Raw genomic sequence first — 27087 nt, forward strand, 5'->3', positions numbered from 1 at the left:
TTAACTTATGTTTCATATATGCCTTATACACACAGCCTGAATAATTTGTGCATAAAGGAAAGTTTCATTGTATGGAATTTTCCACTTGTGGTGTTATGTTAGTACTCAAAACATTTCAGATTTTGAAGCATTTCCAATTTTGGATTTTCTAATTAGGAGTGTTCAATCTGTATTTAAAATAGAAAGTTTCCTAACTGATGTATTAACTATTAAATTGTTATTTATAACATGTAACACTGCTTTATGTTAATTGCCTGTATCCTTAAATTGTTAGTTCCTTGAACAGAGGAACCCAGGCCTATCCATAGAAATTCAGTTTCTTTACTAAGAACTTCAGATACATTTTAAAGTGTAACTCTGAAAATAGTCCTTGTGCTGGGGTTGGGTGGCAATCCTGTGATAATAGCTCCTATTATTGCTGTTGTACTAACAAGGAATTCATGGCCTAATGTAGTGAAGTTGCTTGTCCAATTACTAAGTGACAAAATCTACATTCAAAAATATACCTGTCTGGCTTTAATTTATCAGTAACTTATTGCTCTTTTCTTATCTAGACCAAGGTGTGGTTTGGTTAGTTTAGAATAGGATTATGAATTTCTTTTATTTTTTCCCCCAGTACTGTCCCATTTATTTATTTTGTTGGGGGGGGGGGCACTGGCGGCAGGGATGGAACCCAGAGGCACTTAACCACTAAGCCAATGCCCAGCCCTTTTTATGTTTTATTTTGGGGCAGGGCCTTGCTCAGTTGCTGAGGCTGGCTTGGAACTTGTGATCCTCATGCTATAGCCTCCCAAGCTGCTGGGATTACAAGCCCAGCTATATATATTACCCATGTTTAGAAATGTTTTACTTAGAATCTTCATTTTTTAAATTGTTCCTGTAGTTTTCAACTCTGGCTGTACATTAGGATTGCCAAGGAGCTTTTAAAATTTCCAAATTGAGCTGGGGGGTATGGCTTAATGGTAGATAGAGCTTAAGCATGTGTGAAACTAAGTTCAATCACATAACCCACCAAAAATAAATCTTTAATATTATTCATCCAGATAAGAGAAGAGCAGCCTTCCTAATTGGTCTCTCTCTTTTCATTCTCTTGCTCAAATTAATCCACTATTCTGCTAGAATTACTCTTTTTAAAAAAATTCCATTGATTAGTGTTTTTAACTGTAGATGAACACAATAGCTTTATTTTACTTGTTTATTTCTATGTGGTGCTGAGGATTGAATCCAGTAGACAAGTGCTCCACTACTGAGTTATAAACCCAGCCCCAGAATTAACTCTTAAAAATAAATCTGGTCATTTGACTCTCTTATACCTACATACATTGGACAACTGCCCTAGATTAAAATTTAACATCTGAACATGGCGTCCAAAGCCCTTCTCAATCTGACCTGAAATGATTTTTGCCAGTATAAGCCTCCTTATTATCCCTGACCTTAAACTTCACCCACATTTATTTTCCAAACACAAACATACCATAGAGTCTGGCACCTCTGTTTACATAGGTTAGTCCCTTGGCCTAGAAGGTCTGTGTATTATGCTATATACTTTTACAAAATATGTATTAGCCTGTTATTAACATTTCCATGTCTTTAATATTTTTCTTCAAAATTATTTTAAGGTTACTGCATGGTATTCCCTTCTATGTGTATGCCATTTTAAAAACTTCTACTGTGGAACATTTACTATAGTTTATTTCCAATTTTCTTTTCTTTCTTTCTTTTTTTTTTTTTTTTGGTGGTGCTGGGGCCTTGCACATACTGAGCAAGCTTTCAACACTAAGTTATATCCCCAGACCTAAATAAATTTTGTTCTCATGAACTTACTTATTGGTAAGTAGGTTCATGGGAGCATACTTATCCATATTTTTCCTTAGGATAAGTAAAAGTAACAAGTCAAAGAGAATGGTACATTTTGATATCCCCCCCCCTTTTTTTTTTATTTTTGCAGTGCTGGACATAAGACTCCAGGTACTTACACATGCTAGTCAAGTGCTTCACTTAGTTATATCCCCAGCCCTATTCTTCTATTTTAATAGAGAAAATAGACTATATATGTTTTTTTTATTAAATTGTTCATAAGAATGTTGTGCTAAATATTTTATAAATAATGATTTCATGTAACAAGAATAACAATAAAAATGAATACCAGTATATCTACCACTAGTTTAACTTTTAAACACTTAAAAAAAAGTGACCAAAATTTTTTTCTGGTAGTTTAGTTTAAATTGCTGAGTTTGGTGCTTTTTCTAATTTTTGGTAAGGGCATTAGTCTTCTTGTTTTGACTTGTGGATCCATGTCTTTGCAGGGTGGTAGAATGGCATGTATATCTCAGGAATGTGAAAGCTGACAACCTTTATGATTGTTTCTCCATCTGTCACACACATTTAAAGAGGATGTAAAGAATGTATTTGATATTATCCAAACTTGCCTTGACTCAATTCATACTGGTTACAGTCCATAGTGGTTATATGGACATATTCTCTTTGAACCATAACTTACCAATGGCTTACAATAGGCTGAGTTTGCAGCTTACTGGTTGAGTGCTTGTGTAGCATTGATGAGGCCCTGCATTTGATCCTTAGCACCACAAAAAGCAAAAACAAATGACCTACAATAGCAAAAAGGTGGAAACAATCCAGGTGTCCATCAACAGATGAATGGATAAACATACATTGTATATACACACAAGGGAACATGATTCAGTCTTAAAAAGTAAGATTTTGACACATGCTACATCCTGAATGAACTTTGAGGATGTCCGATTGAATGAAATGAGCAAGATACAAAAGGACAAAATGTATGATTCCACAAATCAAATTGATTCTCAGTAGTCAAATTCACAGAGACAGAAAGTAGAATGGTATAGTGCGATGCTACATAGTGTACAACCAGAGAAATGAAAAGTTGTGCTGCAATTGTGTACAATGAATCAAAATGCATCCTGCTGTCATATAAACTTAATTAAAATAAATGAATTAATTAAAAAATAGATGCAATAGTACTTGTTTAGTGAAAACAGTTATTTTAAGGTTATTTTCCTTGTGGGAGAAAGCTGGGTTAAAAAAAAAATGGAATGGTGGTTGCCGGGGTCTGGGGAGATTGGGAGACTGGGGAGTTTATGTTTAATGGGTACAGAATTTCAGATAGGATGATGAAAAGAGCTGTGAAGATGGATGGTGGTGATGGTTGCATAATATAAATGTACTTAATGGCCCTGAAGGTATACTTAAAAATGGTTAAGAAGGTAAATTCACCAAATTTTTGAAGTAAATTTTTAAATGTTTACATACAAGTCGGGTGCAGTGACCCATGCCGGTAATCCCAGTGACTCAGGAGGCTGAGACAAGAAGATCTCGAGTTCAAAGCCAGCCTCAGCACGTCGAGGCAATAAGCAACTCAGTGAGACCCAGTCTCTAAATAAAATACAAAATAAGGCTGGGGATGTGCTCAGTGGCTGAGTGCCCATGAGTTCAATCCCCGGTACCCCCACCCAAAAAAATACTTACATACACATAAAAAAAAAAAAAAAACTACCTGTTTTGATTACTTTAGCTCTTTATGTAAACAACTTCACAAAACAATCATTTATTACTAGATATTTTTTATTTTTAATAAGGTCAATATATGAAATGGTGATTTCATATATTTGTCTATTTCATAGACAATTTCTATATCTTATGTATGAGTCAATTCAACTTATGGTTGTTGATGATATTATACACTATATTGTTTAAGGTCCAAGTTATACATTCTCCCTTGACTTTAGTTCTAGGTAAGTCCACTCCAGTGGTGAATTGCTGCCTTCTTTTTTTATTATGAGATAATAATGATCTATTTACCTTTCTGCTTTGTCAGGAACTAAGAACCACTTTTTATACTGAATTGTAGTGATTAGCTGGTCAAACCAGTATTTCCCTAGAGAATCATTAATCATCATTAAGTAAATAAAATCCTGTTCCTATGCACTTTGATTACTATGGGGAAAATGGCTTGGTTGTAGTTCAGTATCTGAAATTTAGACTATTGGCCTTAGTGACTTTAAACTGTTTCTGTCCAGGATCCCTTAATGGCACATTTCTTTCTATTTGCTATCACACAGAATCTTGTATTCCATTTCTGCTAAATAATTTTCTGTATCTGTGAGGTTCCTTTAGGGCCTTTCCAAATGTATTTTATGTACACTGCCAGCATTTTAAATCACATCATTTCAATTATATCTTCCAAATTTGGTTTTAAAAAGCCCTGGTCCCATTCTTTGTTTTTGACTTTTAAGTTTAGGGTTTTTTGTTTTGTTTGTTTGTTTTGAACAGTGTCTTGCTGTGTTGCCTAGGCTGGCGTTGAACTCCCAAACACAAGCAATCCTTGTGCATCAACCTCCTAAATAGCTAGAACTACAGGTATTTACCAGGGTGCCAGGCTCTAGGAACTCTTTTATTTCCTCCAGAATGCACAGTTGTTAAGTTCTGTAGTTTCAATCTTTACAATAACTTTTACATCTGATCCATTTTTTCTAAACTCAGTGTTACATTCTCCCATCTTCTTTCTTAGGTCTTCGTAATAACCTACTGCCTGCATTATTGCAGTCTTCTCTAGTAAGTTCTCAATGCCGTTGCCATATCTATTTTGCCAAAGCAGATCTCTTGTTGTTTTCACTCATGACATTTATAAAGGCCTCCCACAAGGCTCAAGTCAAGAGTCTGTGTTCTAACTACCTATTCCTCCAGGCATAATGCAGGCCCTGCCAAACTGAAGTTGTTTCCTCAACATGTCTTGCATTTTCTCACCTTAATACTTTGATTGATATTGTTAGGTCTTGGAAGAAAGTGCTTCTCATCCCAACCCCAATCTCCATCAGTCAGAAATACTTCCCTCTTTCATATGCCACCTCCTTAATTAAACATTTCTTGATTCTTCCCAAAAGTACAATCTCCCAGTTTTTACCTTCCCCTAGACTTTTAAATCTGGCTGTCTCTTGTGGCAAATAACATATTCTTACATTAAATGTACTTGTGTATTTATGTCCTAGACAAGTTCATAAGAAAAAAAAAAAAGCTCATGGCTCTTTAATTACTTATTATTCTTATAATTTCTGTTTAGATAAATGTCTTGCATTCCAAAAGTACTCAAAAAGAACTCAATGAATTGAAATTGGCAGAAAGCCAGTACTGGCACTACATCCCAATAACTCAAAGAGGGTTTTTTTTTTTTTTTTTTTTTTTTTTTTTAAGGGCTATTTGTATAAAAATGTTTATTCAGACCAACAACACATAAACTATCCAATGCCTCAAGTACAAGGGAGTGGTTAGATAAATTAAGGCCAGGCCCAGAATTTACTTCATACTTGCCTGGCTCATAGGAAGTATTTAATATTAGATGAGGGGCATATCATTGTTTGCAACATTATGTGATCAAGCACATATGACATCAGGTTAAGGAAAAAATAACTTTAACAAAACATACAAATTATACCTATAGAAAGCCTCTGGGGTCATGTTCATCAGAAGGGACCAGAGATGGTCACCTCTGTCGCACTACACAGCAATTTAAAAGGCGTCCTCATACATACTCACTTTGATTTTCACAACAACCCAGAGAAGTACGCGCGGGAGGTATCATTAACTCCGGTTTACAAGTAAGGTGACCAGCTACCGAGATCACGAATGATTGACCAATGTGGAGCGAGGATTCCAGTCCCCGCCTCCCAGCTTCAGGCTCAAGGCGGCTTCCCTGCCACCACACGGCACTGCCCTAGCGTTGAGGATATCAGTTTCCTTTTCTTTCCCCGCATTACATTTGCAAACGGAGACCCGAAACACTCGCGTCAAGAGAGGAGAAGGCGCAGGGATAACCTGACCAGCACTGCGCCCTAGGACGGACATCAGGATCTGGCCCCGCGACCATAGAGTCCGGAAGTGCGGACAGAGCGGCGCCAGGCGGTGGCGAGGGTGGGGGTGGGCGCAGGAGCGCCGCCCAGAGCTTCCCAGGACCAGGGAAGGCTGCGCCCCAGCTGGCTGGCGGGATGGCAATAGCGCTGGCCTTAAAGGTGTTCGCGGGGCTGTTGGCAGCGGCTCTGGCGGCCCTGCTTTTGGAGCACTATGGCCTGACTGGGCCGTCCTCTTCACTGCCCCAGCCCCGCAATCCTCAGAGGCCGCACCCGGCTCCGGGCCCTGGAGACAGCAACATTTTCTGGGGCCTGCAGGTGACGCGGCGAGAGGCTGGCGGGCGGTGGGTGCTGAGCGGCAACTGTGCAGAAAGACCCTTGCTGTTCCTTTAGGAGCGCAACCTGCACCTGTTTAGAACCAAACTCTGGCTGCAGGCCTCGGTCAAGTTGTCACTAGAGGATCTGTCTAGTGCTGGCCTCTGCCCAGTCCTTCCGGGGGTGGGGAGTTATCTTTGATGCACTGTATCTCTGCCTTTTCCTTCTACCCGAGAGAGCCACTGGGCCGCCTCTGCCCATACTGCCTCTTCCTGACTCAGATGTCTATCTCTGTTCAATACCTGCTTTTGGCAGATATCCGACATTCACGTGAGCAGGTTTCGTGATCCAAGCAGAGCAGTAGACTTAGAGAAGTTCTGTTCTGAAACTATTGACATCATTCAACCAGCTCTCGTCTTAGCAACAGGTAGGGAGGATTGCCGTGCTATGGTGGTGTTTCGTGGTCCGGATGGCAGAATGCTAGCCAGGATTACACTTGTTCACTTTGGGGGCGTTGGGAACACTATCCACAAGCCATGACCCCAGGTGAGCTCTGTGAGGTAGAGGAGTTGGGACTTCGTGATTTACTTTGCTGATGTATAACAGAGTCAAGGTCCAGGCTAAATGCTTTGACATATTAAGGTTTTTGTCAAGGCGTGAAGGAAGGCTTGTGATGCTCATGTAAGTGTGTTGTTGTCTGCTATGTTTGTGTCTGGCTTTTTTTGTTTTTGTTTTTTTTCTTCGTTGCAGCTGAATTTGAGAGAGGATTAGAGGAAGTTCTTTAAGCAGAAGTTCTCTTGCTAATTTTTCCATTTTCTTCACACATAAGTTAGTTTGATATTTTCCATCATTTGAGGCTTCAAGTGACTCCAGGAACTTTTTCTTCACCCCCCTGATATTTCCTTGATTTGAATTTCCTAGACTCTTTAAATATTTGACCAGGTATTCCCAAAGTGGTCTGGAGAAGAAGCTAAAGGAACATCTCTCCTGTTTACTGGGTGGTTCATCTGTCCTTCACTTTACTGAAACATCTTAGTTTCATTAGTCCTCAGTTAATGTATGGGCCCTATTTCAAGTGTTCTTTTAGTTTCTTAGAAATTTTGGTATGTCATTGTCCAAACTACACTTTCCAGATTGCTTCTTGCTATAAAAATAACAGTTGGTCAGATTACATACCCTGATTTGGGTTGTGGGAAATGGTTGCAATAGATGTTAGGCCCCTCCCAAACTGTTGGAATTTCTTACAGAGGTTTTTCATTTTGTCAGTCTTTTGATGCATTTTGTACTGCTCTCTTTAAAGATACATTGTTTTCCACATCACAGGAGGTTAAATAGGTACTCATTAACCTCTAATAAGCAAAGCTCTTGCTGAGACAATCTTCTAGTTTAGATATCATGGCTTGGTCATAGGTGGACTCACCTATTAAGCTTATTCATGTTATGTACTTTTAAGTATCTTTGTTCCTTCTGTGTGCATTTTTTAAAAAATTGAACTCTCTTGAGTTTATTTTACATTGTGATTCAATTCTTGTGTAAACCTACAGGAGACCTGACAGATGCCAAAACAAAGGAACAGTTGGGATCCAGGCAGCAGGAGGTAGAATGGCAAACTTACCAGAGTATTCTGAAGAAGACAAGAGTCATGGAAAAAACCAAGTGGCTGGACATCAAAGGAAATCATGGTAAGAGTCAAGACCCAGATATAATAAAGACTAGATATATATTTCTTAAGAACCTAGATCCTTCCATTTATATTATAAAATTATAAAGTGGGAAATTGTAACATAAGTTTAGATACACTGAAGGCCACAACTCTAAAACACAGTTATAATATGTTATTTTTAAACTTCAAATGTCACTGTTAGCCTTTGAGATGAAAATTAGTATGGTATTTTTTTTTTTTTAATTTTTTATTGTTGGTTGTTCAAAAACATTACGTAGTTCTTGATATATCATATTTCACACTTTGATTCAAGTGGTGGTATTTTCTTTTTGGTAGAATAAAGTTGAGGCAAGAGGATTGCAAGTTCAAAGCCAGCTTCAGCAACCTAGTGAGGCCCTAAGCAACTTGGTGAGACCCTATCTCAAAATAAAAAGGGCTGAGGATATGGCTCAGTGGTTGAGCACCCTTGGGTTCAATCCCTAGTAACAAAAAACAAACAAAAAAGAAAACAACAACAACAAAACCCCCTACATTTTGTTAAGTGAAAGAACTAAGCCTATAAGTCTTAATACTGTATGATTCTGTTTATATCACATGCAGGAAAAAGGCAAAACTGTAGACAGCAGGCTATTGTTGACAGGAAGGGAATGGGGAGTGATATTGACTACAAAAAGGCATCATGAGTGAATTTTGGGGGTTGATAGGACTGTTCTGTGTTTTGATTGTGTTCTTGGATACATGATTATGTATTTGGCAAGCCCATAGAACTATACATCACAAAGAATGAATTTTGTTATATGAAAATTTCAAGAAAAATTAAACTGAATGCAAATATCCACAGACATGGAAGAGAAATGGAAAATCCATTCTCTTTTTTGGATTATCATTGTTACATTAATAAGGAAATGAACTCTTCTCCAAAAGAGTCCTGATAGTAGGTTTGTTTTATAAAGGCTGACTTTCTTATTAGAATTAAGTACTTCATTTGTCCACTTTCTTTGATTATTCATGTATTTTTTTTTACTATCATTTTAAACAGATAATTTTGCCTGGTGAAATACATAGCGATTGATTTGATCAGAAAATGGCTGATTATAAATAGTTCTTTCAAAACAGCTAGGAATTAAAAATTAGAAATAGGATACTTGGCTTACAACTCTCTTTGGTATGTTTACATTTTCCCTTTTTCCTGATCCAAGTCAAATTATTTTTCAATATGTAGTAAATATGTATATTTTAAAATGTTTCTAAGCCAAGCTACTGAATTATTTATTTTAAGTAATTCATGTCAAAAAGACTTGTGATTAAATAATTTGATTAGTCATTTGGCTTTCATAGTAATGTAATTTGATTTATAAGACATAAATGTTTATGGTATGAATATATATTTCTATATGTTAAAATAGGGAAGGAAGCTAGTTTTTTATTGAGATTTAGCCATAACATACAGTTATTCTCTTATTTAACAAGAAGACTGAATTCATGTTAATATTTATTTTGGCCTAAATTGGACTTATTGCTTGTTCTCTAAGGTTATTAGAAATATTGTTGATTTCTGGAAATCAAATTTGATAATTTTAGTTACTGCAACAAGGCAATTAAGCTCTATGGAAAAAAAATGTGTTTCCAGATGAGTGTTCTATGATATGCTTAACCTTAGCCCTCACCATTTGATAACTTCTTTTTTTTTAAGTCTTAAGAAAGGGGCTTTGTCCCTGATATAAAAGTGATTTGCTGCTTAGAAGCACTTGGCACTGACCCATATATAGATCAGGCATGAATTCACTGCATCTAGAATCATACAGTTAAAATAAGAGCAACAGCCCAATCTTATAACTTCAAATTTATTTATTTTGATAAATAAAAAAATACCTATTATTCTCAAAGTACCTATTAATCTCCAGAATACTATATACCTTAAAGTTTTCAGATAATCTTTTATCCTATCAAGTTGTTGTTTGTGTTTTTTTGTTTTTGTACTAGGGCCTTACCCCTGCTAGTTAAGTGCTCTACCGCCTAAGCTACATCTAAGGCCTTTTAAAAAAATTTTATTTTGAGGCAGTGTCTTGCCAAGCTTCCCAGGCTGGCCTTGAACTTACAATCTTCCTACTTCATTTGTCAATTTTAAAAAATTATCAGTCTAATTGAGTTCCATTCTGCCATTTTAAGTTTTGTAGAAAGAATTCTTGTCTTTGTTTAGTCATTAACATGTTTGCATTTTTCTTTTTTTGTATAGATGAATACTTGCTTTTTTCTTTTTAATTAGATGCATACAACATTCCAAGTCTGGAGAGCGTCAAGAATTATTACAGGTACCCAAACGAACAGAAGAGAGACAACTATGTAGAGTCTCTTATAAGCAGGATACAGTTAATTCAATGAGTTGCAAGCCTCAGCAACTTAGCAAGGTCCTAAGCAACTTAGCAAGACCCTGTCTCAAAAAGAAAAAAAAGGGGGGGGGTGGTGTTTGAGTTATATATATCTGCAATAGATCAGTCATTTAATGCAAAGGATTTAAGTGTGTAGAAACATAACCATCTGAACAAAATTCATGAACATGGGGACTGTAACATCAATTTAAAGATGACAAGTTAAAAATAATTGTTTAACTAACTGAATTTATAAAATTAGAGTCGCCATATAACTAAAACAGGAGATTGTCCTCTTTTGTTAATATGAAAAAGAAAAAGAACAAAGATGAAAATATTTTGCTTCCTAAAACTGTCTGCATCTTTGATGGTTACTGTGGGAATGGAATTAGACATTTTCAGTGAAGACTTAATAGAACTTGATGCCTGAGTGATTATTGGGAAAGTAGTGATTAATCACATAAAAGTTTCTTACTTTTATATATCTAGTTCTAGACACCTAAACTTTATCTGAATTTAATAAATAACATTTTGCTAGAAATATAGGTATTATAAAAAATCAAACTGAGGATCAGAAATAATATTAAAATTAAATCTTGCTCTGAGGAATGCTCCCAGAAAATACCAAAGTTTAGAATAAAAAGAATGTCAGCATCATATATTTTAACCTCTGCTTTCAAATAGTATTCTTTTTAGACAGTTGAATTTTAATGTGTCAAAAAATGTAGGAAAGGACAGGGCACGGTAGCACACGCCTGTAATCCCAGCAGCTGGGGAGGCTGAGGCAGGAGGATTTCTAGATCAAAGCCAGCCCCAGCAACAGTGAGGCGCTAAGCAACTCAGTGAGACCCTGTCTCTAATTAAAATACAAAATAGGGCTGGGATGTGGCTCAGTGGTAGATACTTAGTAGACCTTCATTAAATTTTTAAATGATTGATAAGTTCCATTTCACTGAATTCTGATATTTTTAAATATTTAGGGGACTGCTTAAAATAGTCTTCTTTTCTGCTTTACTTGGAGACCTTGTGTTTGCTTATTGATGATTTAGTTTGCATGAGTCTTAGAAACAATGAGAGAAAAACTTTGAAATGTCTTTTAATGAGTTTATCCGTTGTATTTGTCATTTAGTTATTTCTCTGTTAAATCAGTATACCTTTTCAAAGGGAAGCAAAATCTGCAGTGGTATTAGGGACAGAATTTAAATTCCTTCTTTTAAAAATTGAACTAAAACTTCCCTGTCTTATATTTTTTAGGAAGTATTCTGCTGTACATAGGGATGGCTCTTTTCATTATGTTCACAATACTCCCTTTGGCAACTACTCTTTCATCTCTGTGGATGCCACCCAAAATCCAGGGCCTAAGAGACCTTTTAATTTCTTTGGAATTTTAGATGAGGTACAGTAAAATTCTCATTTTTCTTAGTAGCTTATGTGTTTTTACTTTTTCACAGATACATGTGGGTTTTCAAGTTGTCCTAACTAAGCAAGTTCTTACCTAGAAATGTTCAAGAAAAATTTAACTGTGGCAAAAAGTATGGCTAGGAGCTACTGGCTACTTCAGGGCTGTTATTGCTATCCCTATTCTTATCCCAAAACCCAGGAAAGAGGCACCTCACAGTTTATTCGGTGAACATTTATTTAGTATGTAAAATGCAGAATGTATTTTGCAAGGCACAGGGCATACATCTTTGTGTGCTATATGGCATAGTGCTAAATCCTCACAATGGCCAATAAAAGAGAAGGACAACTATTGAATTATGTAAGTTTCTTTTTAAAGTGTTTCAAACAGGCTAGGTGAAAACTATTGCTGGGTTACAACCATCTGTAAAGTCATATATGAGAACTTTTCATTATTTCTTGATACAACAAATGCCAGTTTATTATTTAATGAGCACATGTCCCTATGCAAGATACATATGCCCATGTGTAAAAGTATAAAGGTGACAAGATCAAGTTCCTGACTTCTTAGAGTATTTAATTTAGTGGTGGGTTATAAGACCAATATAGAAGTAACTAGATCAATTAGCAGAATTTACTAAGTACTGAAAGAGATTTGTTATATGAGGGTTCAAAGGAGTTTGAATCAAGGGAACAGAATAATGCCTAATATAATTTATTATTTTAGGCATTTTATTTAATTAAGTTTTATTGTGTTTCCTAGCTACCAAGTATCTTTATTCAGAGTTAATTAACTTATATTAAGTCATATTCCTCAGGATAGTGGGTTTTTTTAAATAAATTATTTTTTGTAGTTGTAGATGGACAACATGCCTTTATTTTATTTGTTTATTTTTATGTGGTTCTGAGGATCAAACCCAGTGCCTCACATGTGCTAGGAAAGCGCTCTGCCACTGAGCTATAGTCCTAGGATAGTGTTTTTCAAGGTACAATTCAAGGACCAGGTGCACGAAAATCAACTGCACTATTGCTAAGTACAGAGTCCCTGGTTTTTACCTCAGACTTACCAAATTAGAAACCCTGAGTAGAACGCTCCAAAATGTATTGTTCTAAGTACTTTATAGATAATAATATATACTTATGTATGTGCACATTTTAAAAATCAATTTTCTGAGATATGATTTACATACAATAAAATGTACTCATTTTAAGTGTCTGAAGAGTTTTGACAAATGGGTATACTGGCATAACTGTGACCATAATGAAAACATAGAACATTTCCATCATCCCAAAATGTTTCCTTGTCTGTCTTCAGCCCCTGTGGAACTAAACTGGTTTTCTATCATTATAGACTAGTCTTATTTGCTCTAAAAATTTATCTAAATGAAATCATACAGAATGTACTCTTCAATATGGCTTCTTATGCTTAGTATGATGTTGCTGGGTTTCATCTATATTCTTGGATATATCAGTAGTTCTTTTTATTGCTGAATAATATTCCATTTTATGGATATATTACAATTTGTAGATGATTTCTAGTTTGGGGCCATTATGAGTAGAGCTGTTATGCACATTTAGTTTCAAGTATTTCTATGGACATATGTATATATTTTAAAAGTTTAGTTTCAATATGTTTTTAATTTATTACCATGTCTTCATTACCAGTACCAGAAGTAACTAGGCCAATTAACAGAATTAGAAGATAGTGGTGATTTCTTTATTTCTTGTTATTTTTTGTTTGTTTTTGTTTATCAAATGGGGATAATACCTGCCCTACCAATAACAGAGTTATTTTAGGATCAAGTGAATTATAATATACATGAAAACAGTTTAAAACTTACAGAGGTCCATTCAGGTCCTACCTGGTAGAATATCGGATCTAGATATTGTGCAATTATAATTATAAAACTTAAGGACTTGTTTAACCTGATGACACTGGATTTCAGTCCTAATTGTCTGAGTCCTAACTGAAGATCCTTCTATTTTTCTTCCATTTCAGAAACAGATGAAGGAACTCTTATTATTGGCCAAGGAAAGTAAAGAGAGCAACCATACAATTTGGTTTGGACACTTTACAACATCCACTATCCTTTCTCCATCACCAGGAATCCGGTCAATCATGAGGTGAAACAAGCTTCCAAAATCCAAACTAATTGTTGCTGTACCTATCTTGCTTTCCTGAAGAAACATTCTTTATTAGTTTGGTATCCCAATTTACTTTTGTTCACTTATTCTGTTTATTTTTCATTGGTTAGTTCGGCTACAGCTTATTTGTGTGGGCACCTCCATACACTTGGTGGACTCATGCCTATTCTGCACACTCGTCACTTCCAGGGCACTTTGGAACTTGAGGTAGGAGACTGGAAAGATAATAGAAGGTAAGGGAATTACCTCACAAAACAAAACTTATCCATATTATATGATAGGCTATACCACTTAAGGAAAAAATTGTGATACTTTTTTTTTTTTAAGTAACATAACTTGCAGTCTTTGTCATTATGCAAAAACCTTGTTGTAGCAGTGATATTTACCATCACTATGCCATATTGATTCAAGATGAATCCATTAGGAAGTAGTTTTAAACTTCAGTGTACACAAAAATTATAGAGTTTATTAAAAATAAAAATTTCCAGGCCCTACTACTAGAGATTTTAATTGTGTTGGTCTGTCCTTGTCTACAGATCATACTTTGAGAAGCACTAGAACTAGACATGTCATTTTTCCTCTTGAATTTTATATCTACCATTCTAGTTTTTTTCTAGACATTAGTAATTTCAATTCTTCAAATAGTTATTTTTAGTTTTATATCTATTATAGAAAACAACTTATTTACTGGAAGTATATATTTTATTTAAATATTTATTTTTGATATGTAAGTGAAATATCTTTAAGTATAGAACATTATCATTTATTCAAATATTTGTTGAACTGAATATGTTACCTATTTCTAACTACTTTCATTAATGAAAAATCAGCTTTACATTTTAGAAGCTGCTTCCTCATTTTGTTTGGTTTTTATAGAAACTTTGAGCTAAGCCTGTTATTACTTGGCAACTGTAATTACTTTGGGCTAAGACCTGTGTGCTCATGACTGAAGCTGAAGGCTGAGCAGGCATTGCCTTTTGTTACATAGGCTTCTTGACTCTTGGCCAGCTTTTTTATTTCTTCTAAATGCTACAGTTACAAGTTGTAGTGTTAAATTTGAAGCCATTTCTTTTGTTTTTCTTCCCATCTGGTCTTCATTGTTTCAACCCTGAAACAACCTAACCTTTACTGTTCTTATAACATTTAAATTGTATTTACAGTAGAAGATTTTTTTGACAGTATATTAGTAGTATAGGTTAGGCCTTGTTGTGGATGTAAAACAAATTAAAAAATATCAATGGCCTAACACAATAATGTTTACTTTTCATTCCTCTAAACCCAGTCTGAGTCAGGGCAACTATCCTCCATGGGGTGACTTGGGAATTCTGACTTCTCCATCTTATATGACCACTATTTGTGTGTGTGTGTGGGGGGGTGGGGGCGGGTTACCAGGGATTGAACTCAGGGGCATTTGACCACTGAGCCACATCCCCAGCCTTATTTTGTATTTTACTTTAGAGACAGGGTCTCACTGAGTTGCTTAGTGCTTCACTTTTGCTGAGGCTGGCTTTCAACTCATGATCCTCCTGCCTCAGCCTCCTGAGCTGCTGGGCATTCGCCACTTCTCCTAGCATAATACCACTATTTTAACATGTTAATTCCAGAGTGGAGAAGAGAACAGAGAACTCACATATGCTCTTAAAAACTTTGGATGGGGGGGCCACAGGGGCTGGGTTTGTGGCTCAGTGGTTGAGCACTTGCCTCGCACATGCGGGACCCTGGATTCGATCCTCAGCATCACATAAAAATAAATAAGTGAAATAAAGGTATTGTGTCCAACTACAACTAAAAAAACAAACAAACAAAAAAACTTTGTATGGGGGCTGGTGTTGTGGTTCAATGATAGAATGCTTGCCTAGCACATGTGAGGTACTGTGTTCAATCCTCAGTACCACATAAAAATAAATTAATTAATTAAAAAGATATTATATCCATCTATAACTGAAAAGAGGTGTTAAAAAAAAAAAACAGCAAACTTTGATCAGAGTGTGCTACATGACATTTCTACTCATAGCCTATTGGCCAGGATTAGTCACATGATCCTAATCTAGTACACAGAGACTACGAAATGCTAGGAGGCCCATAGAGTATTTGGTAAGCATTATTGTTTATATCATAATTAATCATTTCTTTTTTAAGTTCTAAAAGAAAATATAGGGGCTACGGATATAACTCAGTGGTAGAGCACATTTCTAGCATGTGTGAGGCCCTGGGTTTGATCCCCAGCAGAGAGAGAGAGAGAGAGAGGGTAGGGTAAGGGGAAGGAGAATATAAAATTTGGGTTACTCTTTAATGAATATTTTATACCTTTCATTGTACATTTGGAAAATCAAAATGTTTTCACTTTAATTTCTTTGGGATTATAGGAATAAAAGTTTAAAGGCGTATGCAACTTTTCTTATTGTATTTATATCCAACACTTTAATATTTTATGTAGCATTGTTGATGGAATGAAGAATATCAGATCTTAGATTTATGATGAATGTCTTAGCTTCAAAATAGTCTTAAAATAATGTAAAATAAAGTGAATTAATTCAGCAAGTATTTAAAAATTAAAGAGTACATGCTATGTGCCAAGAATTGTTTTAGGGCATAAATTCATTGTTTCAATCAGAGTCTACTTGATGTGACAAATGCGAAGAAAAGTGATAAAGGCAAAGGAAGAAAGAGAAACAGTGTTATTTACTTTGTACCCAAATTCATCATGTAAAAACACCATGGTTTTGTATTTTGACATTTGTCTGTCTATAACCTTTAAGCCCTCTTATAAAGTAACTAAATTGCCTATCTTCTGTTCTCCAGGTATCGAATCTTTGCTTTTGATCATGACCTTTTTAGCTTTGAAGATTTGATCTTTGGAAACTGGCCTGTGATTCTTATTACCAATCCTAAATCACTCCTCTATAGTTGTGATAAACATGAACCTCTAGAAAGAATCCTTCACTCAACACACATCAGGTACATTGCAATTTTTCAGAAATTACTTTTAATTTGATATTGACAGAGAATAAGTCATTGTGATTGTATTCTCATATGAAAGCTATGAGATATCCAACAAATTTTCTTAACAACCTAAACATTATATAATGATAAGTTGCTTATTATTTGATTCCCCTTCTATTAAAAAATATACAATATTTTAAGCTGATAAAAATCTTAAAACCAACCAGAAACCCATAATCCAATCACCATTTTTGAACATTTTATTGCAGCCTTTTTGTTGCATGGATTTCTATTGCTATGATTATAATATATATATTACCTTGTAGCCTTCCTTCCTTTCTTTCTTTCTTTATTTGCACTACTGGGAATCAAACCCAGGGCCTTATGCTAGGCAAGTGCCCTGCCACTGAGCTATACCCCCAGACCCATATATTCTACTTTTAAAACTTTACATTTTGTATGAGAAATAGTGTTTTTCATTTTGCTACATAGTTTTCAAAAAAAGCAAAAGATGTATAATCCTTATGGAATTGCAAATTTAGTTTGCATATAAAGTTGATGATGTAGATTATAGGATGCAAATGAGATATCATTATCATTCTTTTTGCAAAAATATGTATAACTTTTTTCAAACATAAGGAAGGACATTTTTAAAAATATACTTTTAAGTATTTATTTTGAAAAGTAATCAAAAATAACAATCTTTAGAAAATATAGTAATGATATTATAAGAGTGTGTGTGTGTGTGTGTGTGTGTTTTGCCCACCCCTAATAGAACCATTAGTGTTTCTGAGTGTTCCTATGTTTCTTCATAGGCATTTTCTCTTAGGCATTTTTTATTTTTAATATTTATTTAGTTGTAGATGAACACACAGTATCTTTATGTATTTTTATGTAGTGCTGAAGATTGAACCCAGTGCCTCACACATGCAAGGCAAGAAGTTCATCACTGAGCTACAGCTTCAGCCCCTCTTAGGCATATTTTTACATAATTAATTAATCATCAGAGCATGGTTTAATCTACTTCCTACTTTTTGTCTTTCAACACTGAGAATGTACCATAATTTATGTAACAGTTTCCCTATCTTATTGGTGAACTTTTCGATTTTTTTTTATTTGAGGATAAACACCTGGTACATGCAGATTCTTCCTTCACTTGAATAATTTCTTTATAATTGAGTTCCAGAAGTGAAATTCTAGGTGAAAATTTTGAATTCTTTTACAGGTGTTGCTAAAGATTGCTTGATTACTTTTTACTTAAATGGTAAAATATATGTCATTTCACATTTTCAAGTGTACAATTCAATGGCATTATGTATGTTCACATTGTTGTGCAATCATGATCACTATCTCTAGAACTTTTTTCATTTTCTAAAGCTGAAATTCTGCACTTGTTAAACAGTAACTTCTCACTTTCCCCACAGTAAGATGAACAACCACCATCCTACTCACTACCCCTGTGAATTTGACTACTCTATGTACCTCATCTTTGGCTTATTTCAGTTAATAATGTCCCTAAAATTCATACATTTTGTAGCATTTGTAATACTCTCTTTCATTTTTTAAGACTTAATAATATTCTACTGTATGTATATACCACATTTTGTATATTTCATCTGTTAATATCATTTTTTGATGATACTGAATATTGCTTCTGTGAACATGAGTGTATAAATATCTGTTCAAGTCTCTACTTTCACTTCTTTTGTATATATACCCAGAAGTGGAATTGCTGAACCATATGGTAATTCTGTGTTTAATTTTTAAAATATTTATATTTTTAGTTGTAATTGGACACAATACCTTTATTTTATTTATTTATTTTTATGTGGTGCTGAGACTTGAACCCAGGGCCTCATACGTGCTAGACAAGTGCTCTACTGCTGAGCCGCAGCCCCAGCCCCCTATGTTTAATTTTTTAAGGAGCTACCATACTGTTTTTCATGGCAGCTACACTATTTTAAATTTCCACCAGCAATGTACCAAGTAACCAGTTACTTCACTTTTAAAAACATATACAAATTTATGGGGCTGGGGATGTGGCTCAGGTGGTAGCGTGCTCGCCTGGCATGCGTGCGGCCCCGGTTCGATCCTCAGCACCACATACAAACAAAGATGTTGTGTCCTCTGGAAAAAAAAATATTAAAATTCTCTCTCTCTCTTAAAAAAATATACAAATTTATAATGTTATCAAACAATATGAGTGCCAAATTCACAACCTTCTTATCATTATTGGATACTATATTTTAAAAAAACATTTAGTAGTTAATCTGATATAAATGGTACCAAGCTGTTTACATTTTTGTGAAATTGGAATACATGTATTCTTTTTTTTTTTTTTGGTGCTGGAGATAGAACTCACAGCCATGTCTATGCAGAGCATTTTACCACAAAGCTACAACCCCAGCCTCACCTTTTTAAAAAACTTTGAGTTAGGGTCTCAAGTAAGTTGCTCAGATTGACCTTAAACTTGCAATACTCCTGCCTCAGACTGGCCTTAAACTTGCATTCCTTTTGCCACAGCTTCCCGAGTAGATGGATTACAGGTGTGTAATCATCATACCTGTCAGTCACAGTTTTTGATAGAGTGTGGTAGCCAGCCCTGACTGTGACCTTGCTTCTTCCAGGTAAATACGTTGGGAACCAAATGAGTAGATGAAGGCTTGACATTAGATTGACAAATTGAGATCCCTACTCTATATTTTCTTCCTAAGAGAAAAAAATCAGAACTTTAGGAGTTTATTCAGAAAGAATTTTGAATCTATCCTAGCTAGATTTGTCAAAGATTTTCCTTTCTAAGAAGTAAAAGAATAGTTCTTAATTTCTCACCAATGTAGGTTTGCTGAATTGTACAACTTCAAAAATCTCCAAGAAAGAAACCAAGATCATGAGTGGCCCCTACAGTTGTGCAACGTGATGCTTCTGCCTATACTTATATAATGTCTGGTTGCAATAGTGTTATTCTCCTTTATAAAAATAATGACAACTACCTGAAAACATGCCTTTTATATGTGCTCTCATTTTAGAGTCTTGGCCTTTTCCTTATCCTCTATTACTTCTGTCACCATTAAGATTGATGGAGTTAATTTAGGACAGGCTATTCATTTGTCTGGTCCTATTTTTATACTGAAGTGGAACCCCAGAAACTACAGTAATGGAACACATAACATAGAAGCAATTGTCCAGGTAAGTTAGTGATTTTCAATTTGCTATGTAAATGATTAGGCTCTTGCCAGAGTGAACTCTTGATTGTGGATTTGTTTTTAGTCAATTGGTACAAAAGCTCAGTTTGATAAACAGTTTAAAAAAAAAAAAAAAAAAAAAAAAACACTTTTTAAAAATATACTTTGTTGCGGGCTGGGGATGTGGCTCAAGCGGTAACGCGCTCGCCTGGCATGCACGGGGTGCTGGGTTGGATTCTCAGCACCACATAAAAATAAAGATGTTGTGTCCACCGAAAACTGAAAAATATACATATATATATACTTTGTTGGCACTGGGGATGTGGCTGAAGCAGTAGCACGCTCGCCTGGCATACATGGGGTGCTGGGTTTGATCCTTAGCACCACATAAAAATAAAATAAAGGGGATGTGGCTCAAGCGGTAGCGCACTCGCCTGGCATGCGTGCGGCCCGGGTTCGAACCTCAGCACCACATACAAACAAAGATGTTGTGTCCGCCGAAAACTAAAAAATAAATATTAAAATTCTTTAAAAAAAATAAAATAAAGATGTTGTGTCCACTGAAAACTAAAAAAATAAATAAATATTAAAAAAATTCTCTCTCTCTCTCTCTTTAAAAAATATACTTTGTTTAGTATATTTGAAAATAGGCACTTAGAAGTAATTCTATTAGATAGAATTACAGGATGAGAGGAATATGTATTTATTGGCTGCAGTTCCCCCCTTTTTTAACCCTGGGGAATCATTCTCTTATTTTCTTCCAACTTTGGCCAGAGGGTTTTTGTTTTGTTTTGCTTTTAAATAATGGGGGTAAATTCCCTGATATATTTCAAGATAAAAGAATAGGTCAAAAACCATATTTCTCTTGCCAGGACACAGAATTTTCAATGCTGCAAAGTAACTTTTTTGTTTGGGGAATGTGCATTGTCAGCATAAGCAGTAACAGTATGCCTGTCCTTATTCTGGTTCAATTTGGGACACTTAATTCATTAGCATCTACCAGAATAGAAAGTGATAATCGTTACCAAAATAGAATAGCTTCATCAAACTCTTCAGGGGATAAGCTGTTCTCTTTTAATATTCATATTCTTAATTTCTACAGTTTTATGATTTGTTGACAGTTTTTAACCATTTAGTCTTCAAATGTTAAGTCTCAGTTTGAAACACCAAATAATACTTCAAAAACACATGTAATTACTTTATTATCTTTTTTTACTTCCCCCACAGAAATAGGTCCATACATAAGGAACTGTTGTTGAGCTCCTTCTAAGGAGATACCAGACACTTAGGATTTTTTATTTCATCCTCATAATAATTCTATGTAATGGGCAGTTTTATTCTTCGCTAATAGGTGGGAAAACTTGTATGTCTGCATAATGGAAGGCACTTTGCTTTGCCACCCATCTTTGAAGTGTTCTATATAGGAGGAAGAACCAATAGGCAGGAAGTAGGAGGGACGGATGGGAATAAACTCTTATTATATTTTATATTAGAAGTTGGATTAAAGAGGCTTGAAGGTACACATGAACTAGAATAAATTATTCCCTATCGTTAAGTCATGGGGAAGAACTAGGAATAACTATAGGAAAACTGCCCACTATAGGAATGGAAAGTTCCCAAATCCTTGGATTGCTTCAGATTCTCTTATTATTTTTTTTAATAAGATGTTCAGCTTCTGTAGTTTTATAAAGAAAAACAATTATTCATATTTTCTTGAAACACCTGTTTGTCTAGTTGAATCCTTTTAATAATGTGAAATCACCAGTGCCACAAAAAAAAAGTGAAATCATGTGCTTGGCACATTTTTAACATTTCTTATAACATTATTGAGGTATAATTTATGTAAAATAAATTCTACTTTTTAAATTTTATTGTACTTCATGGTTATACATAACAATAGAATCCATTTTTATATAATTATAAAAGCATGGAATATATCTTATTTTAACTAGGATTCCATTTTTGTGGATTTACGAGATGATGAGACTCACTGTAGTGTATTTATATATGTACATAGGAAAATTATGTCATGTTTAAAGTGTACAATTTCATGAGTTTTGACATACATATACATCCCTGTAACCATCACTATAATCAATATGATACATTTCCCTGAAAGTTTTCTTGTGCCCTTTTGTTATCTGCCTTCCTTCTATCCTCATCTCCCAGGCAACCATTAATGTGTTTTCTTAAAGTATAACCTTAAAAACTTAATCTTGCTGTGACACATGACTAAATTAGTCAGGGTCACTCCAGTTAAATTGGGTTGGCACTGAATAATCACACAGACACAGAAAGTACCTTTTTCTTGGGGTTCAGTGATGGCTCCTCTGCCCCAGCTCCCACAAGGAAAGCAAGAGTGGCAGACAAAAGAGAGAGCATACCTGAGACCATCCTGTTTATTGAGGGGAAGACATTCGAGAAAGTTCAACCCAAATACAGCAAGAGATTGGGTTTCAGGGGGTTGCTTGATAATGTCTTGCAGTCAGCGGATTGACTGACATCTTGGAAAACCACACCCATCTTAGGTGCTGTGTGGGATCAAAGGCAGAGTGAGCAAAAAGGACATATAGTTGCATGGCCTAGTCAGAGCTGCAACATCAGTCCAGTTCCGCTCAAATGCTCATAGCTCACACACACAGAGTCCATGTCTGGCTCAAGACAAATCTAATTAAGCCATGCATGGTGGTCTACATCTTTAATTACAGCTGCTCGAGAGGCTGAGGCAGATCATCATCATCACCTACTAAATATTAAGTAGGAAACTTGGTTTCTTCCTTTCCATTTATTAATGGAAAAATTCATGTACTGTTGATAAATATAGTGCACTATTGATAAATCTGATTTGAAATTGAGCAAAAACATCAACTTATTATCTAATATTTTACCTATATCACTATGTTTTTTGAATATGTATAGGTTCCTGGTAACCTAGTAGCAATTAGATCTTTACATCAATTCTCAATGTGAATCATAGATTAGTAGTATCAATATCACCTGGAAACATGATAGAAATGCAGATTGTCAGGTCCTATCCAAAACCTACTGAATCAGAAACTCTGGAAGCTGGGCATGGTAGAGTGCATCTATAGTCCCAGGTACTTGGGAGGCTGAGGCAGGAGGATCACTTGAGACCAGGAGTTTGAGACCACCCTAGGCAACATGTTAATGCTATTTAAAGAGAAAAGAAACAAAAACAGCATGAAACAATGGAAAAAACAACATGAAACAATCAGAAATCTACTTTAACAAATTTTCTATAGGTAATTCTGATGTGCACATGTTTGAGAACCAGTAGTTTAAATTGTTGTGCCTACTTTGCCAATTTAAAGATTTCATTATAGAAGTCTCTATATCTCAAAATGAAAGAAAATCCCAGCTTTAAAACAAGAATTTATCATAAGGTATATTCATTTTGAGCAATACAAATTTGATAAACACCAGTACAAGTTCATTTTTGTTTTTTTAAAGTTTTTAAGATGAGAAAATGTTTTTAAAATATATAAAAGATATAATAATACTCTAATGACTCATAAATGAATTCAGCAAAGTAGTGGAATATAAAATTAACACCCATAAATCAATTGTATTCCTATACACCAATGACGAATCCACTGAAAGAGAAATTAGGAAAACTATCCCATTCACAATAGCCTCAAAAAATGAAATACTTGGGAATCAGCATAACAAAAGAGATGAAAGACCTCTATAATGAAAATTACAGAACACTAAAGAAAGACATTGAAGACCTTAGAAGATGAAAAGATCTCCCATGTTCTTGGATAGGCAGAATTAATATTGTCAAAATAGCTATACTGAGCTGAGGCTGTAGCTCAGTGGTAGAGTGCTGCCTAGCATATGTGAGGCACTGGGTTCAATCCTTAGCACCACAAAATAAAAGTATTCTATCCATCTACAACTATATTTTTTTTAAAATAGCTATACTACCAAAAGTGCTATACAGATTTAATGCACTTCCTATTAAAATCTCACTGATGTTTTTCATAGAAATAGAAAAAGCAGTCATGAAATTCATATGAAAAAACTAGCCAAAGAAATCCTCAATAAGAAAAGCGAAGCAGGAGGCATCTCAATACCAGACCTTAAATCATACTAAAGAGCTATGTAGCAAGAACAGCATGGCATTGGCACCAAAACAGACATGAAGACCAATGGAACAGACTAGAAGACATAGAGATAAACCCCTATAAATACAGTTATCTCATACTAGACAGAGGCACTATAAACATACATTGGAGAAAAGATAGCCCCTTCAGCAAATGGTGCTGGGAAAACTGGAAATCCAAATGTAGCAGAATGAAATTTAACCACTGTCTCTCACCTTACACAAAACTCAAGGTGGATCAAGGACCTAGGCATTGGACCAGAGACCCTGCACCTACTAGAAGAAAATGTAGGCCCTACTCTCCACCATGTTGGTTTACGAACTGATTTCCTCAACAAGACTCCGAAAGCACAAGAAGTAAAAGCAAGAATCAATAAATGGGACTGTGTCAAACTAAAAAGCTTCTTCACGGCAAAGGAAATAATCCAGAGTGTAAAGAGAGAGCCTACAGAATAGGAGAAAAATCTTTGCCACCTGCAGCTCAGATAGAGCATTAATCTCCAGGATATATAGAGAACTCAATAAACTTAACACCAAATAAACAAATAACCCAATCAATAAATGGGCAAAGGAACTGAACAGACACTTCACAGAATAAGTAATACCAATGGTCAACAAATATATGAAGAAATGTTCAACATCTCTAGCAATTAGAGAAAAGCAAATTAAAACTACACTGAGATTTCATCTCATTCCACTCAGAATGGCAACAATCAAGAATACAAGCAACAATAAATGTTGGTGAGGATGTGGGGAAAAGGGCACACTTATACATTGCTGGTGGGACTGCAAATTGATGCAACCACTCTGGAAAGCAGTAGGGAGATTCCTCAGAAAACTAGAAATGGTCTGATAGGTGGATACTAACACACAAGAAGTTGGGAGTGGGGAGGGCAGGGAGAATATAAATTCATTGGATTAGACAAAGGGCATTGAAGAGAAGGGATCAGGGAGAGGAACAGGAAAGACAGTAGAATGAATCAGACATAACTTTTCTATGTTCTTATATGAATACATGACCAGCAAAACTCCACATCACATACAACTGCAAAAATGGGATCATAATTAGAATAGTTTATATTCCATATATGTGTAATATATAAAAATACACTCTACTGCCATGTATACCTAAAAAGAACAAATAAGTAAACAAATACTAGGAATGGAACTACCATTTGACCCATTTATGCCACTCCATATATATATATATATATATATATATATATATATATATATATATATATATCTCCAAAGAAGTTTAAATCAGCATACTACAGTGATGCAGCCACATCAATGTACACACAATGGAATATTACTCTATCTTGAAGAAGAATGAAATTATGGCATTTGCCAGTCAATGGATGGAACTGGAGAATATCATGCTAAGTGAAATAAGCCAATCCCCACAAAAACAAAGACCGAATGTTCTCTCTGATATGTAGATGCTAATCCACAACAAGGGAAGTTGAGGAGGGGCAGATAGAAATCTGTTGGATTAAGTAAAGGGGAAAGAAGGGAAGGGAGCGGGAGGAGAATAAGAAAGAGTAGAATTAATCAGATATAACTTTACTACATTTGTATATGAATACACGACCAGTGTAATTCCACATCATGTTCAACCACAAGAATGGGATCCTAATTAGAATAAGTTATGCTTCATGTATGCATAATATGTCAAAGTACTCTCTACTATAATGTATATCTAAAAAGAACAAATTTTTAAAAAAATAATACTCTAATGAACTCTGTGACTCTATCAGCACATCTCAACAATTATCAGCTCATTATTGATCTTGTTCGCCTATACTCTTACCTACTTCTCCCCTCCCTGCACCATGGTATTTCATGTATAAATATGTCCAGTATAAATTACTAAAAGATAAAGACTGTTTAAAAACACAACCATGATACTGTATCACCCCTGAAAAAGTTAATAGTATTCTGTTTTCTCCAATTTGTTACACATACATCCATTCGTTTGGTTCAACTGAGAATCTAGACAAGGGTCATACACTGAAAACTGAGTTGTTTCTGCCATCTCTTTTACTCTGTAGGTTTCTCCCTATGCCCCCTTTTTTTTTTTTTTTTTTCCTTTACAATGTGTTTGCTTTGGAATCTGGATCTTTGGTCCTAGAAAGTTTCTTCAGAATTTTTGCTGTTTGTATCCTTTTGGTATCATTTAACATATTCTTTTGCCTACCCCAACAGTTTCTATAACTAGTAGGTAGATTTAGAAGTGTGATAAGATATGAGTCTTGTTTTTTTGACAAGACTACTTCAATAGATGTTTTGTGCTTTTATCAGGATGCCTATAATACTTGGTTGTCTCTTTTTGTAACACTGACATTGATCAGTACATTCTAGTGTTTGTACCCTTATCTAATAGTGCGCTGGCAAATATTTAACAACCAACTTGAGATAGGTTATGGGGGTGCCAATTTTCATAGTATAAATATTCCTACCATGATCGGTTTTAGATACCAACATAATGCTAAGTAGCCCATAAAATTTCCTAAAAATTTAACAGTTGGCCCTCGTAAGCCAGTGAAGCCACCTCTAACACACTGCTAACAAATATATATATAGTAGAGCCTCGTAAAAATCTCCATCAATTTTTCATCTAAGGGGTTTTAGCAGCCATCAATGACTTTTGCCAAGTTTCATTTTTTTCTTTAGCTATAAAATGGTGATATTCAAATCTTTCTCTGTATGATAGAAGTATTAATCAGAATAGTCTTACAAAGGAAAAAAAATTCCCTCATCTATTTAGTTCCTAGATATGGAGTTCATAAGAAAAATGCAGGATAAATTCTTGATTCTTTCCCATACCCCACTTTTCTAAACCATTTTTCAGAATAATGAGTTAATTCTTTAGCATCTGCCAAAGGTCACTAAGGGGAATCATTTACTTTTTGTATCATTATGAATTCTGAGCCTAAAATGTATACATATTTAGATATTTATTTATATATGTTTATTTATTTGATGTTTCTTTTTTTTAAATATTTTTGAGTTGTTGATGGACCTTTATTTTATTTATTTGTATGTGGTGCTGAGAATCGAA

General features: G+C 35.0%; 1 protein-coding gene across 7 annotated transcripts in view; it reads left to right on the forward strand.

The window, feature by feature from the left end:
* The first annotated feature begins 5961 nt into the window (after positions 1–5961).
* Tmem62 (transmembrane protein 62) overlaps positions 5962–27087 on the forward strand; it is a 44466-nt gene continuing 23340 nt past the window's right edge. For 3 of the 7 annotated variants that reach the window (XM_071608167.1, XM_071608166.1, XM_071608168.1), the window contains exons 1-9: positions 5965–6200; positions 6513–6624; positions 7742–7879; positions 10127–10172; positions 11484–11625; positions 13627–13751; positions 13883–14005; positions 16575–16730; positions 19742–19901. In XM_071608167.1, coding sequence (XP_071464268.1) covers positions 6021–6200; positions 6513–6624; positions 7742–7879; positions 10127–10172; positions 11484–11625; positions 13627–13751; positions 13883–14005; positions 16575–16730; positions 19742–19901 — 1182 coding nt within the window. In that variant the 5' untranslated portion in view covers positions 5965–6020. Of the gene's footprint in view, positions 6201–6320; positions 6625–7741; positions 7880–10126; positions 10173–11483; positions 11626–13626; positions 13752–13882; positions 14006–16574; positions 16731–19741; positions 19902–27087 lie in introns of those variants that run through there. The other 4 variants (XM_071608169.1, XM_071608172.1, XM_071608171.1 and 1 more) reach the window with 3 other exon arrangements.

This window comes from Marmota flaviventris, chromosome 2 (genome assembly GCF_047511675.1).
Source record: "Marmota flaviventris isolate mMarFla1 chromosome 2, mMarFla1.hap1, whole genome shotgun sequence".
NCBI lineage: Eukaryota > Metazoa > Chordata > Mammalia > Rodentia > Sciuridae > Marmota > Marmota flaviventris.